At 37.1% G+C, this 13,549-nt stretch overlaps 1 protein-coding gene across 1 annotated transcript in view; it reads left to right on the top strand.

Moving 5' to 3' along the window:
* Positions 1–11,633, top strand: part of Hcn1 (hyperpolarization activated cyclic nucleotide gated potassium channel 1) — a 286,942-nt gene extending 275,309 nt beyond the window's left edge. The window contains exons 7-8 of the mRNA XM_070041145.1: positions 3,994–4,158; positions 7,765–11,633. Of these exons, the coding sequence (XP_069897246.1) occupies positions 3,994–4,158; positions 7,765–8,642 (1,043 nt within the window). The 3' untranslated portion in view covers positions 8,643–11,633. The remainder of the gene's footprint in view (positions 1–3,993; positions 4,159–7,764) is intronic.
* The last annotated feature ends 1,916 nt before the right edge of the window (positions 11,634–13,549 follow it).

Here is a 13,549-nt window from a genome sequence, read left to right as displayed (position 1 = left end):
GGCGGTCAAAGTAGAAAATGAGCACAAAGACAATCCTCCTTGGACAGTTTTAAAAAATGGCCTCACAGTGCTGTGCGGCCATCTTACTTATGACTCAGTATAAGGAACTGGCATGGTTTGTTTATGAGAAAATTATTTATGAGGACAACTTACAAGGCTGCTTGATATATGACACATTACTTTTCCCTTAGCTCTGTCAGGGTAAGCCCAAATCACAAAGAATTTAAAGGAGACAAGAAAGAGTATAAAGGGAAATGGAAAGAAACTAATACTTTTCAAGGACCCAAAATATCTAGACTGTTGCAAGGCTTTCATAGGCACTATTCTAGTTATCCACATGACAACTTCACCAATATGCAACTGGTCCGAGGTGAGACTTCTAGATCAATATTCAGAGCCCCAGGTGAGCTCTCCAATTTATGTTTTAAGAGAAATGATTAAACCTGTAGGGATAGGAAAGATTTTCTATAAAGGTGCTAAGGTGACATGACCAGAAAATCACAAATAATAGTTAACATAAATAGAAGAGAGGACAAGTAACTGTAAATTGGACCATATGTATTTGTATTGAAATGACCAGTTATAGCTTTAGAGAAAGGCAGTTTCTTGTTGTGCCTTTCTCTCTCTCTCTCTCTCTCTCTCTCTCTCTCTCTCTCTCTCTCTCTCTCTCTCTCTCTCTCTCTCTCTCTCACTCTCTCTCTCTCTCTTTCTTTCTCTCTCTCTCTCTCTATATATATACATACACACTTACACATGTATACATATACATGCATATATGTTCACATATACATATTGTGCATGTTTATAATCACTCTTTTATAATTTCCAGTTTGAGAAAATGATATAAAACACTAAATATATAAACACAACAGATACCACATAATCAATATTTATTTTATAATCTGTGGTATGTAAAATGCTTTAGAGTCAAATCAAATTCATTTAACACCAAGAATACTTCCAGAAGTTGAGTTTGATACGTAAATTGTTTAAGCCAGATATTACTATCTCCATTGTCACCCAGATGCAATATTTTTGTTGTCCACTGCAATAAATATGTAAAAAATACAAGTACAAATATGGCAGGAAAATCAAATTTGAGTATTTGCTTGAATGATGCTAAGGACACTGTATTAGGAACCCAAGAAATTTCTCTGAAATGTGAAATTCTGTTGCACAGTATTGGATATAATAGAAGGAATTATCATGCTTAGGTTACAATGAAAAATTGTAGAAACATGAGATGAACATACTAGAGATTTCTGCCACAAGTTTCTGATAAACTCTGTCAATGTCAAGCTGTTTTGGAGGTCAGGAAAATATTTCTGAGTTGTAAAATGCTTGAAGCTATTTGCCTTACCTTGTAAAATAACTGCTTATATAGGTGACAGCAAAGTCAAGTTAACTTCAATGTTTACAATCAGGGTTAATGAATATCAGCAAAAATAGCACTGGGCAGAGATGATATATCACATACCTATGATTATTGAAAGTAGACATAGTGTGGTAGGCCAAATCCAATCCCCCAGGCCTCATGGTTTCTGATGCCAAAATTGAGAAAACGTGTGTGTGTGTGTGTGTGTGTGTGTGTGTGTGTGTGTGTGTGTGTGTGTGCCTTTGACAGGGTACACGACTGACAGTTTCTTCTTAGCCAAGTGAAATAGCTTGTTAGCTGTTTCAAAAAGTCACTGTAAATCTGGGCATCAGGGAATCATGCCTGAATTCCTACCTACTCAAGAGGCTGTGATCTGAAGATCATGGTTCAAAGCCAGCAAAGGACAAGAAAATCTGTGTGCTTCTTATCTCCAGTTAACCACCAAAAAGCTAGAAGGAGAGATATGGCTCAAGTGGTAGAGTGCCAGCCTTGAGTGAAAAAGCCACGGGACAATAACCATACATATCCACTGCTACCACAAAGCACTGTAAAGGAAACTGAAAAAAAACTTGAACAAATGGAATTTAATGTATACACGTCTCGTTATTCGCACATTTAATTGTAATGTGAAATGTTTGTAGATTTGGTGATTATAAAATATTGGTTAATGAGCATACAACTAAGCAAATTTGCACTAAGGTTCTTACAGAAGTGAATGCACTACTACAAAATTCCTAGCTCAACTTTTCAAAATGTGAACAAAGAAAAGTAAAAAGATCAGAACAAACTGGTTCTAGAAAATATGCAATGGTACTCTTTTGAAAGCTTATATCTGTAAGCTGCACTTAGCTTTCTCCATAAATTGTATTTTATATCTTTTGTGAATACTGCCTGGGCACCCAAAACTCATTTTAATTCTAAGTGCATATCTCTATTGAAAAAGAAAAAAAAGGTGTAGATTTATACAGTATGAAGGACAAAGGGTGAGCCAATGAAACCGTTCAGTGATAGTCACAAGACACTATGCTGGAAATTAACTTTACAGCTTGGGGGGAGCACAGGAGGAGTAGAGGGAACGCGGGAGAAAGTGGGGAAGGAGGTGGGGGTAACACTGTCTGAAAAGAAATGTACTAATTACCTTACTTATGTAACTGTAACCACTCTGTGTATCACCTTTAAAGTAACATTTCTTAAAGGAAAGAAAAAAAATTCCAAATTCTCTAATATTTCATTATAGACTTCACAAAAGCCTTAGAAATATATATTATACTGCTTAAAGAAATACAGGAAACATTTGGCAAGTATCATTAAAACACAGAACCATCTAGCAGGAGATATTCTATTATCTAAATCTTAAGATTTTAAGTATAGAACTTCCTGTTAATCTTGAGTTTGCATACTATCATTTGCATATTTAAAGACTGTTACATCATTTTGCTTGGGCTCAGGATTTCTGTAAAAGGCACTGTTGGGGATAAAATAATACAAATGAATCATTACTGTCTTCAAATAATCTTAAACCAGAGAGCAAGATACAACTAGTACTGAGGAGACAATTTGAAAATATAAAAATCCCAGGCTGGCAAGGTGGCTCAGTGGTAGAGTGCTTGCCTTGCATGCATGAGGCTCTGGGTTCGATTCCTCAGCACCACATAAGCAGAAAAAGCCGGAAGTGGGGCTGAAGCTCAAGTGGTAGAGTGCTAGCTTTGAGCTGAAGAGCTGAGGGACAGAGCCCAGGCCCAGAGTTCAGGGCCAACTGACAAAAAAAAAAAAATGTATATATAATTTCTACTCAACAAAGTAAGTTTAGAAAAATATGAATTTAGATATTTAATTATTGTTTTGCTGTTTTCATTAGGGAACTATAAATTTTAGAAATTATTTTACCATTTTTAAATTGGTAATCTTCAATATAATTTCTTAAGTATTTCCAAGTTTAAAATTTCCAAGCCTGGAGGAATTTGATTTAGTTCATAAAACTTAAAAAATTGAGCTGGAAAAATTATATCTTGTAGATTTTAGTTAGCAAAAAAAGGAAATCCAAATTAGAAATGTTCATTTACTATATTTTGAGAATGTAAATTTCACCAAAGAACTCTTCTTAGATGTTAATATAATGCTTTTTTATGTTTGACTTATAATTTCCTTCATTCTGATCTCAGTAGCAATATATAGACTATATTTATCTGAGCCTCTTTTCCAGTTTTGCATGGTCATAGATCTTTTCATTGCCAATGTTTGGACTTATGTTCTTTTCTTTCTATATCATACCATCTGCTTTTTGCTCTCCAGAATTCAGGAAATCGTCTGTCTGATTATAACCCTTCCTTTTTGGAACTCCCGTGTGGATTTTAAAGTTTCCTTTAATTCATCTCTTTTAGTTCCTGCTATTTCAGACTGATTGGAGTGGGAGAGGAAGAATATATGTCTTCCTTCCTAAACCTGAAGTCTTAAATGCTCAAAAAACGAATATTCTTTTCTTCAATTGGTACTGACAATTGAAGACATTTAATTGTCATGTTGCTAAACACTGGGATTTTCCACATGATAGGTGTCATTAATGATAAAATGTCTGAACATATTGCAAAACAATAGCCATTCTTTTTCTTTTTTAATAGAGATTTGCCTGCTGACCAAGGGACGCCGCACTGCCAGTGTCCGTGCTGATACGTACTGTCGTCTTTATTCTCTTTCTGTGGACAATTTCAATGAGGTCCTGGAAGAATACCCAATGATGAGGAGAGCTTTCGAGACAGTTGCCATTGACCGACTAGATCGAATAGGTACTGTTCCGTTTTTAATTTCCTTCAAATCCAATATAGTTTGAATCTACTGTCCTTAGTGATATAAATATATAATTGTCACTCTCCAATATTAGCTCATGCCTTCCTTGTTAGTTTGTGTAGAACTACCACTTAATTGTAGTCATACTTCTAGAAAGATCTGAGGTCCTATCAAGCTTTTGTAAGTACTCTGGTTTTATTTATTTATGTCTGTTTTTATCAGCTGCGCAGTCTGAAACTCCAAATGATGATGCCAAAACGGTTTGAATCTTCAGGTAACAAAAGCACTGACACAAATTCTAAATAGTATTAACATAGAATTAAAATATAATAGCATGAGTCTGTATTACAAATCAAATTTCCTCATGTGGCACATTTTTCATGTTTAAGGTTCAACTTTATATTTCATCTTTCTGTTAACAAATTGAAAATGTGTACATTTAAATTGGTCTCAGTAGAAATGTAATGAAATACTTGTAATACAGACTCCAGTAGAAAGCACCTGAATAGAAGAGTCCCACATAGATGTTTTCCTTTGCAAACATCAATGTTTCTTAACTTCCCCAAAATATATATTAGACCTCATTAGTTTTGCTAGTTTGAAGATTTGTATAAATGCCAGTAAAATTAGATCAAATTGGCTTGCTACTAAGTTCCCTAGATATCCTGAAAAATTCTGTGTCATAATGCCAAAACTACCTCTTTACTCACCCTACTCCTCTCTGCCCCTTTTCTCAGCTTAATTCTAACTTTTGTCATATCTCAGTTAAATATCATTCCCAGACAAACCTACTCTGAATTCCCACCCCCTACTAGGCCTTCCCTATATTCTAGTTTCTGTAAGCTAGCGCCACCTTCATATAGCAATTGCTCTAAGGATATTATGCCTTATGAATGAATAGATGAAAGATAACATTTAATTTACTATTACATTCAAAGTACCTTGTACACAGTGCTCTTGTGTTGAAGAATAGGAGGGAGGAAAAGAGGAGAAAATAAGTGGATTCTAAGGAGATGGGGGCTGAGATCAGTCAGAAGTAAACAAAGTTACTGAGTTGTTTTCTTGTTATTAAAGGTAAGGTATTTGATGTATGATTAAATCAGAGTTTTTCTGTACCTCCCATCTTTCTGCTCTATACTATAGAACCATAGACAGGACGAAGATTATGAAATTAGGAGAAGTAAAGGTACAAAGGGATGTTACCATTGCTTATTGAGAACATACAAGAGTCCAGTTGTTGGAGGCTCATGCCTGTAATCTTAGCTATTCCAGAAGCTGAGATCTGAGGATTGCAGGCCAAAGCCAGCCTGGGCAGGAAACTCCATGAGACTCTTATCTCCAATAAACTACTCAAAAAAGCCAGAAGTGGTGTTGTGGCTCAAGTGTGGCTCAAGTAGAATACTCACCTTGAGATAAAGAAGCTCAGGGATGGCGCCCAGGCCCAAAGTTCAAGCCTCAGGAGAGCACACAAAAAAAAAAAAGAACATATAAGAGATTTATATTAACAATTAACAGGGTACTCTTACCCAAGGAGACAGTGTCTGTGAAAGAAGTGGGAACTCCTGAAAGCATAATTTGAAAAAATAAACCTACTTATTTTATAGTATTTAGGTTAGACACAGAGACTATACTCTTTGAGTACTTGATTTTTTTTTCCCCAAACGATAGACATCTTTAGGTAAAGGACAAAATTGAAGACATTTCAATTGAGATTTTCTTAGTCCGACATAGTTTAACTTTTACCCAAATTATTGTAGTTGTTAAAGAAAGTCTGCGTGAGACGGTTTACAATTGATTATATAGGCAATATAATTACTGCTAAGCCCCAGGCTTTTGCACTTTTGATCTTTATTATTGTTAACAGTGAATGAAAAGCTCTCCAGTAATTCTTCCTGTAGTTAGAGGCACTAAGATTAGGAAATTTTGACTATTCAAATGCCTAGAAGGATTATTCTTGTTTTGTGACCATTGCTTGCAACCAGACACTGTAGATCCTTGAGGAAATGTGCCAAGTAAAGTGGAGTTTTGATTGTTTTTGATTGATTGATTGGTTTTGCTGGTACTAGGGTTTGAACTCATTGCCTCATACTTGCTCGGTTGGCACTCTAGTCCTACAGCCATTCCAGTATTTTGCTAATGATTTTAGAGTCTCATAGACTCCTTTCTCCAGGCTAGTTTTGAGACACAATCCTCTGGACCTACCCTTCAGTAACTAGGATTACAGGTGTGAGCCACATGTACCTGCCTCCATGTAAGTATTTGTATTGCTTACTAATGTAGAAATATTGCTCTTTGAGACAGTGGTATCATTTTGGGACAAAGACAAATAATTATATTGGCAATAATTATGATTATTACTTTTTTCAGCACTCAGAAAAGCATATCTAGTTCCATCCTGAAAAACACATTTCTTGTAACTTTAGATATGATATTTTATTCAGCAAATTGATTCACTTTTCAGTTATATCCACCTGGGCATTATTGCATCAAGAGGTAATGGACAAGCTGGTCCTTTTCTTTCATCAATAGACTATTGATTTTAATTGTTCTCCTGCCAGAGAATTTCAGTTTATTGCAAACCAATGCAAAGAGGATGGCAGGAAGCAGAGCTAATGTTTATTGAGGTCCTGGAGTGAGTGGAAAGCCTGCCAAGCCCTATGCCCTGGCGCTCACAGCGACAGTTCAGAAGAGGAATAATCATGAAGCAGTTCTCAATCTGCCTGCACATAAGGATTCCCTGGGGAAATTTGCTTTTGAAACACTGAAATCTAAACCTCATGCCAGCTTATTTACACTTAATTGGCATGACTGGACATACATATTTTTTAAAGCTCTAGAGATGAGAGAAATATACAGCTAGAATTAAGAATCGTTGATTCTGGGCACTGATCAAAAACCAAGATCTAGTGTTTTTTGAACTTGCACATGGAAATCTCCTGGAGCTGTAGGATAATAGCCAGCATCAATTCAGTAAGCCTGGTCTGATGTAAGGTGCACCGGATCACCATAGATGCACATGAGTTTGTCCCCATCAGGTATGCATGAGCAGATTTCTCTCTTTCCTTCCCAGCCCTGTTTCTTTCTAACTTTCTTGATGTTGTTTTGGTCTTCCTCTGTCAAATTTTCCTTTCTAGTAAAAGCAGGGTTATAAACACACTGCTTACCAGTTTACAGAATGAAATTCACAATGACAACCACAGCCACAAGGAACCTACCTACAGTCTTTGGTAGTCCACCTGTCAGGACAGCACTCAGCAGCTAGCTCTGCGCTCCATGGTGCTTTCATGAGCACACGGGATGAAATTAAACATTCACTTAAAAAAATAGTTCTCCTGTTAAACATCTCTACTTCCTCTGAAAGGAGAGTGTGTGTCAGCTTGTAGGAGGTCAAGTTTTCCAGGCTGATAACAGGGAACCATAAGGCAGAAATCCATCTCCGTTTGGTGTCCCAAGGTGAGATCTGCTGGTTGGTTTGTTCTCGTGCTTGCCTTCCAAGCCTGTGCTTGCAAACACTGGCCCCCTCAGCTGCCAGGAGTGGCTCCCAGCTGCTGTCCCCCGAGCTCTGTGCAACCTCTCTCAGTGTCTATCTTTCCTCTTGCTGGCAGGTAAGAAAAACTCCATCCTTCTGCAAAAGTTCCAGAAGGATCTGAACACTGGTGTTTTTAACAATCAGGAGAACGAGATCCTGAAGCAGATCGTGAAGCATGACAGGGAGATGGTGCAAGCCATCGCTCCTCTCAACTATCCCCAAATGACGGGCCTGAATTCCACATCCACGAGCACGACCCCGACCTCTCGCCTACGGACACAATCTCCACCCGTCTACACCGCCACCAGCCTGCCTCACAGCAACCTGCACTCCCCGAACCCCAGCACACAGACCCCCCAACCTTCGGCCATCCTCTCGCCCTGCTCCTACACCACTGCCGTGTGCAGCCCTCCAGTACAGAGCCCGCTGGCCACGCGAACTTTCCACTACGCCTCTCCCACCGCTTCCCAGCTGTCGCTCATGCAGCAACCGCAGCTCCCGCAGCCCCAGGCCCCGCAGACTCAGCCTCAGCAGCCACCCCAACAGCCACAGACGCCCAGCAGCTCCACGCCGAAAAACGAAGTGCACAAGAGTACGCAGGCGCTTCATAACGCCACCCTGACGCGGGAGGTCAGGCCGCTCTCGGCCTCGCAGCCCTCGCTGCCCCACGAGGTGTCCACTCTCATCTCCAGACCTCATCCTACCGTGGGCGAGTCCCTGGCCTCCATCCCTCAGCCCGTCACGGCCGTCCACAGCACCGGCCTTCCCGCCGCAGGCAGGAGCACTGTCCCGCAGAGGGTCACCCTCTTCCGACAGATGTCATCCGGAGCCATCCCCCCCAACCGAGGAGTCCCACCCGCGCCCCCTCCACCAGCTGCCCTGCAGAGAGAGCCTTCCTCCGTCCTCAGCACAGACCCAGACGCAGAAAAGCCACGGTTCGCTTCCAATTTATGATCCCTGCTGATTATCGAAGCAGAGGGAAAAACACTCTAATAATTAAACTGAGAATCTCCTCAGATCTCCTTTTATTCTATCTCCTGATAGATCATATAGCCTATCACGAAGAGATATTTTAGACAGCTCTGGCCTTCATGTAAAATGTAAAAAACAAAAAACAAAACATATATATATATATATATATATACACACACACACATACACTATTAAATATATATATATATTGAAATTCCCAAAAAAGAAGTTCAAGAGGACTGTTTAGCATTCAGTGTTATGTGTCTTCCTTTCTTCAAAAATCATTAAAGGATTTAAAATGTTGTTGTAAGATTATTTATTTCGAATCTATTTTTACTTGATTCCTTTGATAAATGTATTTCTCTATCTTATGAAGAGTTCTTGGATACAATGGGAACAAAACTCTGATTTAAAAACAAGATGGGGGCAAATCAACTGAGGTTGGGAATAGCACCAGTCAATTATTTCTTACATTAGAGGTATCTAGGAATCTAAATTGTTACTCCTTCATTACGGGGGATTAAATAGCAAATCCCATTTTGTAGATCTAATTTATATCTTGGTGCTTTCAAATCTGAAGTAGGAGAATAAAAGTATGCACTGCAGGCTTGGGCACCATAAGAAACTAGCATTTATTTCCATAGTTAAGGCTATATCTCTCTAACTGCGAACGTGTTCACTGATCTCTTGGAAACCTTGAGGGCATGGGTATTTGTCTTCATGTGTTATGGGACTTTTACCAAGACTCAATGTTAGTTGTAAATAACTTTTTCAATCCAAATAAAAATAGCTCTTCTGTGTTGTACGAGGGTAAAAGTCATTGTTGAATAATTTAGTTTTATTGCTTCACTTCAAAACTTAGAGTTTTAAATTTTACATAAAAAAAATCTGTGACAATTATTCAATTGTAATGCAATGGCTTGAAACCTATACTATTATTTTAACCTGCAATGTTTTATGCAAAATTGTATGCTTGAATCTCCAAATTGCTTGTCTCACCCCAAAAATAATTACTTTTCTTCCTTCTTGCCATAATCAAGCATCTCAAAATAGTTCCTGCATGCTTTTGTGGGGGGGAGGGCAAGTAGGTTCAAATCAGTCATTGTAAGGAAAGGCTTACCGTGTTTCTCATTTCTAGAAAAGTATAACAATTCATTAATTGCCTATCTTAAAATTCTTATAAAGCTGACTTGGATCTCTGACTTAAGTCTAGAAGTGAGGTTTTACACTTTCATTTCATATTATTGCAGTGATTATTATTTTTAATAATTATTTGTAAACCACAAGTTGATTTAGGGTTGTGATCATAGTGTGTTCTGTGTCTTCACTGTAGTTGTGGTTTACTGTGGTGTTAATTTAAATAAATACAATATACCATCATGTCTGTTTGAGAACACACATTTTTTACTCTATGTATCTTGTAAGTGATTGGTAAATCTTAAGGCATGTGGTGACTAACATCGGCCTTAGATAAGGGGCTTGATTTTTTACTGTGGACTGAAAGCAGGGATCATGTTGAATGTTGAATGTCTATGAGTACTGTTTGCTTGTTTGTTTGTTACCTTAATTGTTTTTAAGGTCTGTGAGCATCAGCTTCTTCTCAAAGAAGTCTTTTTAGTAATCATTTGTGCCTAATGCATCCCACAAATGTGGTGGATGGCTGGAACACATTGGGAAGATTCCTGATACCCAACTTCTGTAAATAACTCAAGTTGAGAATATGAGCTAAAGTGGAGGTCTTCGACATCTCTGGCACTGATGATACATTTAAGAAGAACTTAATGAAGATGACATACTACAGGGGGCAGGGCCTCCAGACAGATTTGAAGACAGAAAACAGAACAAAAGCAAAAACTCTAAAGTGGATCCATACTGCCTGTTATGCCTTTTATGGATACCTATAATACCAAAATAAGATGTCACATTTACTTTCCAACAGATCCCAACTTGTGTGGAAGTAATCAACAATACTAGTTAACACAATGTTCTCATTGCTATGTTGGTGACAAATGGTAGCATGTCAGGAATTATGTGAGATTGTCTGGTCTACCTAGAATTTATGGGAGAGCTGCAAGACCATTTACATATCAGTACAAAACTTTATTTTATTAAAATGTGAGAATTAACACCAACTTATTAAGATCATGCATTGGTCCTTTAAATTATTAAAGGTTTACATTTGATAGGATTAATGGGTTTGGTAGTAAAATATTTTTATATATATGAATTTTTGGGTTTTTATTTTAAGCACTATTGGGACACATAAGCATAATTGAATTGCATGGTCTTTCAGTGCAACCATACAATTTTTATTCACTTTGTAATAGAATGGAAAAAACCCCTAAGGTTTATATGTTAAACTAATGAAAAGGTACAGGGTAAATTATATGCACCTATATGTATGAATGTATATATGTTTAATTTAAGATAAAAAGACTCACATTCCTGTATTATAAAAGGTTTGTTGATAGTCAGAAGTGACCTCTTTTTTCTGTACATAGCTAAGCCCATAAGTATGGAGTTTTAATCTGTACAGAAAGAAATGTATTATTGAAAAGACTAGTCTTTTGCTGCTGGAAAGTTAGCTGATAAATAGCTAATTCTTACAACTGTATGATCAGGGATGAAGTAGAGTATTTCTTTTGTCTTTGCTCAAAGCCATACACATATGAATATATATATATATAAGATTATTAATAAATTCTACAAAATGAACTACAATCATGAATACCTTATTTATCAATATGCTCTAATCTAATACTTTGCTCCATTAATGAGTGCAGATTTGCCTCTGTATTTCTTTTTATCAAGTGACATCCAAGCGAGCTTGAATTTGAAAATCATCATACAAACTTATTATAAATGTAGAATTGTAAAATTGGAATCCTTTAGTTAGAACCTTTGCTTCCCAACCATTCCTTTGATTTTCCTCTCATATTAAATTTGAGTTTATTCTCTGCTCTTTGCCTTCTTAGAGTGTGATTGGTTCTGAATTTCCAAACAGCCATTCTTGTTGGATATGAGAATAAGAAATTACTGACCTGTAGACCTATTTTGTTACAGCTTTTGAACTTGCAAAGGCTTTTCAGTAGTAGTGTTACCTTCCCATATAAGTTAATGTTGAATCAGACTTGAAAGCCTGAGCTGGAGTTCATGAGAATGATGATAAATAGTGAGGTGTTCATGAGAATGATGATAAATAGTGAGGTGCATCTGAAACTAAGGATAAATGGTAGGCTTGGAAACAGATTCTCCTCATCAAGTACATAGCCTGTCTCCAACTACCTCTCTGTGACCTCTCCATTAGTGAAAAAATCCCAGATGAAAGCCTTTCTAGTTCTAAAAGGTGGCTATTTTGAAATTTACATGCTTAAATGGGTGTCGTATTTTTAACATATCACAAAGTCCATGTTATTCAAATGATTCCTACAAGGTTTAAGCAATTCCACAAAATAATGAAATCAGCCCTTTTATATTTTGTTAATTTTATTTTGTTTCATTTCATTTTATGTTGGTAGTACCAGACTTTGAACTCAGGACCTTGTGCTTTTGAGGCCAAGTGCTCTACTATTGGAATACAGATATCCTCCTTGCCAACCACTTTCATTTTCAGTTATTGAGGTGATGGACTCTTCTCAGAGAGCCTATCTATGCCATCTGGGTAGTTGGAATTATGGGTATGTATCACTTCACTTGTTTATCAAAATGAAGGTGTCACCAACCTTTGGCCTGGGTTGGTCTTGAACTGTGTGCAGTCCTCTCTACTGCCTGCCTGCATAACTGGATTATAAATTTATGGTACCACCCGTGGCCACTAAATGTAAAAATTTGAAAATCAGATGATTTATACTTTAAATGTGATCTCTACTATCTCTCAGTATTATTTTGAAATATCTATACATTCTTTTTCAGATTTAAGTTCTGAAATTTGTTAATATTACTGTTTCCTCTTAAGGAATTCATTTTCATTTGTGTGTGTGTGTGTGTGTGTGTGTGTGTGTGTGTGTGTGTGTGTGTGTGTGTGTGTGTGTGTGTGTGTATGCTGGTACTGGGGCTTGAACTATTTGTTCAAAGCTAGAATTCTGTCAGTTAAACCACAGCTCCATTTCCATCATTTTTTCCACCATGATTAAATGGTGATACACATCACACGGACTTTCCTGTTTGGGCAGTCTTTAACTGTGATCCTCATATTTTAGCTTCCTGAGTACCTAGGTTTGCAGGTGTGAGCCACCAGTGCTTTGCTCTATGAAATCTTGTGGGAACAAGATTTTCTCTCTTTATCGTTTGAAAATATGTGCTATAAAATATAAGTATAGTCAGTTTATTCATATGCACTGTACCTAACAAAGTTTTATTACACTTTAGGACAATGTGAACTTTCTTATGCTATTCCATGAGAAGGAAGTATGGACATGTAGAATTGAATTCTGAGATATTGTGAGTTCTGAAAAGAATGGGCAAACATTTAAGGAGGTATCAGTAGTTGCCTGGTATGGGCTGCACCTTAATCCTATAACAGAATTCAAGAACTTTTTCCAAAATCAAACTGGAGATTTTCTTTAAAAGGTCTGTCATTATGTTTAAAGTTATTTACACATACAGCTGTCCAACAGTGACCCTCTTAAGCAATTTTAATTCTTTCTTTGTTTACAAATGGCATCATAAAAACAGGCAAATTATTTAGTTGATCACAAAAAGAACTCCTACTTTTAATGGGAATTGTTAAAAAGTATAAATGACCTTGTCTAAGTCCATCAGGGATTTAGTAGAAAATTATTCCATAGTACACATATGCATCCTGCTCCCACATTGGAGATTTAACCAAAGGCCATTTCTTTTTTTTTCATTCCCAAGAGAGTAATTATTATTTTCATTAATATATATCA

Source organism: Dipodomys merriami, unplaced genomic scaffold (assembly GCF_024711535.1).
Source record: "Dipodomys merriami isolate MVZ:Mamm:240054 unplaced genomic scaffold, mDipMer1.0.p SCAF_30, whole genome shotgun sequence".
NCBI lineage: Eukaryota > Metazoa > Chordata > Mammalia > Rodentia > Heteromyidae > Dipodomys > Dipodomys merriami.
Note: the sequence above shows the minus strand (reverse complement) of the source record. Positions and strands in the feature narration are given on the sequence as shown.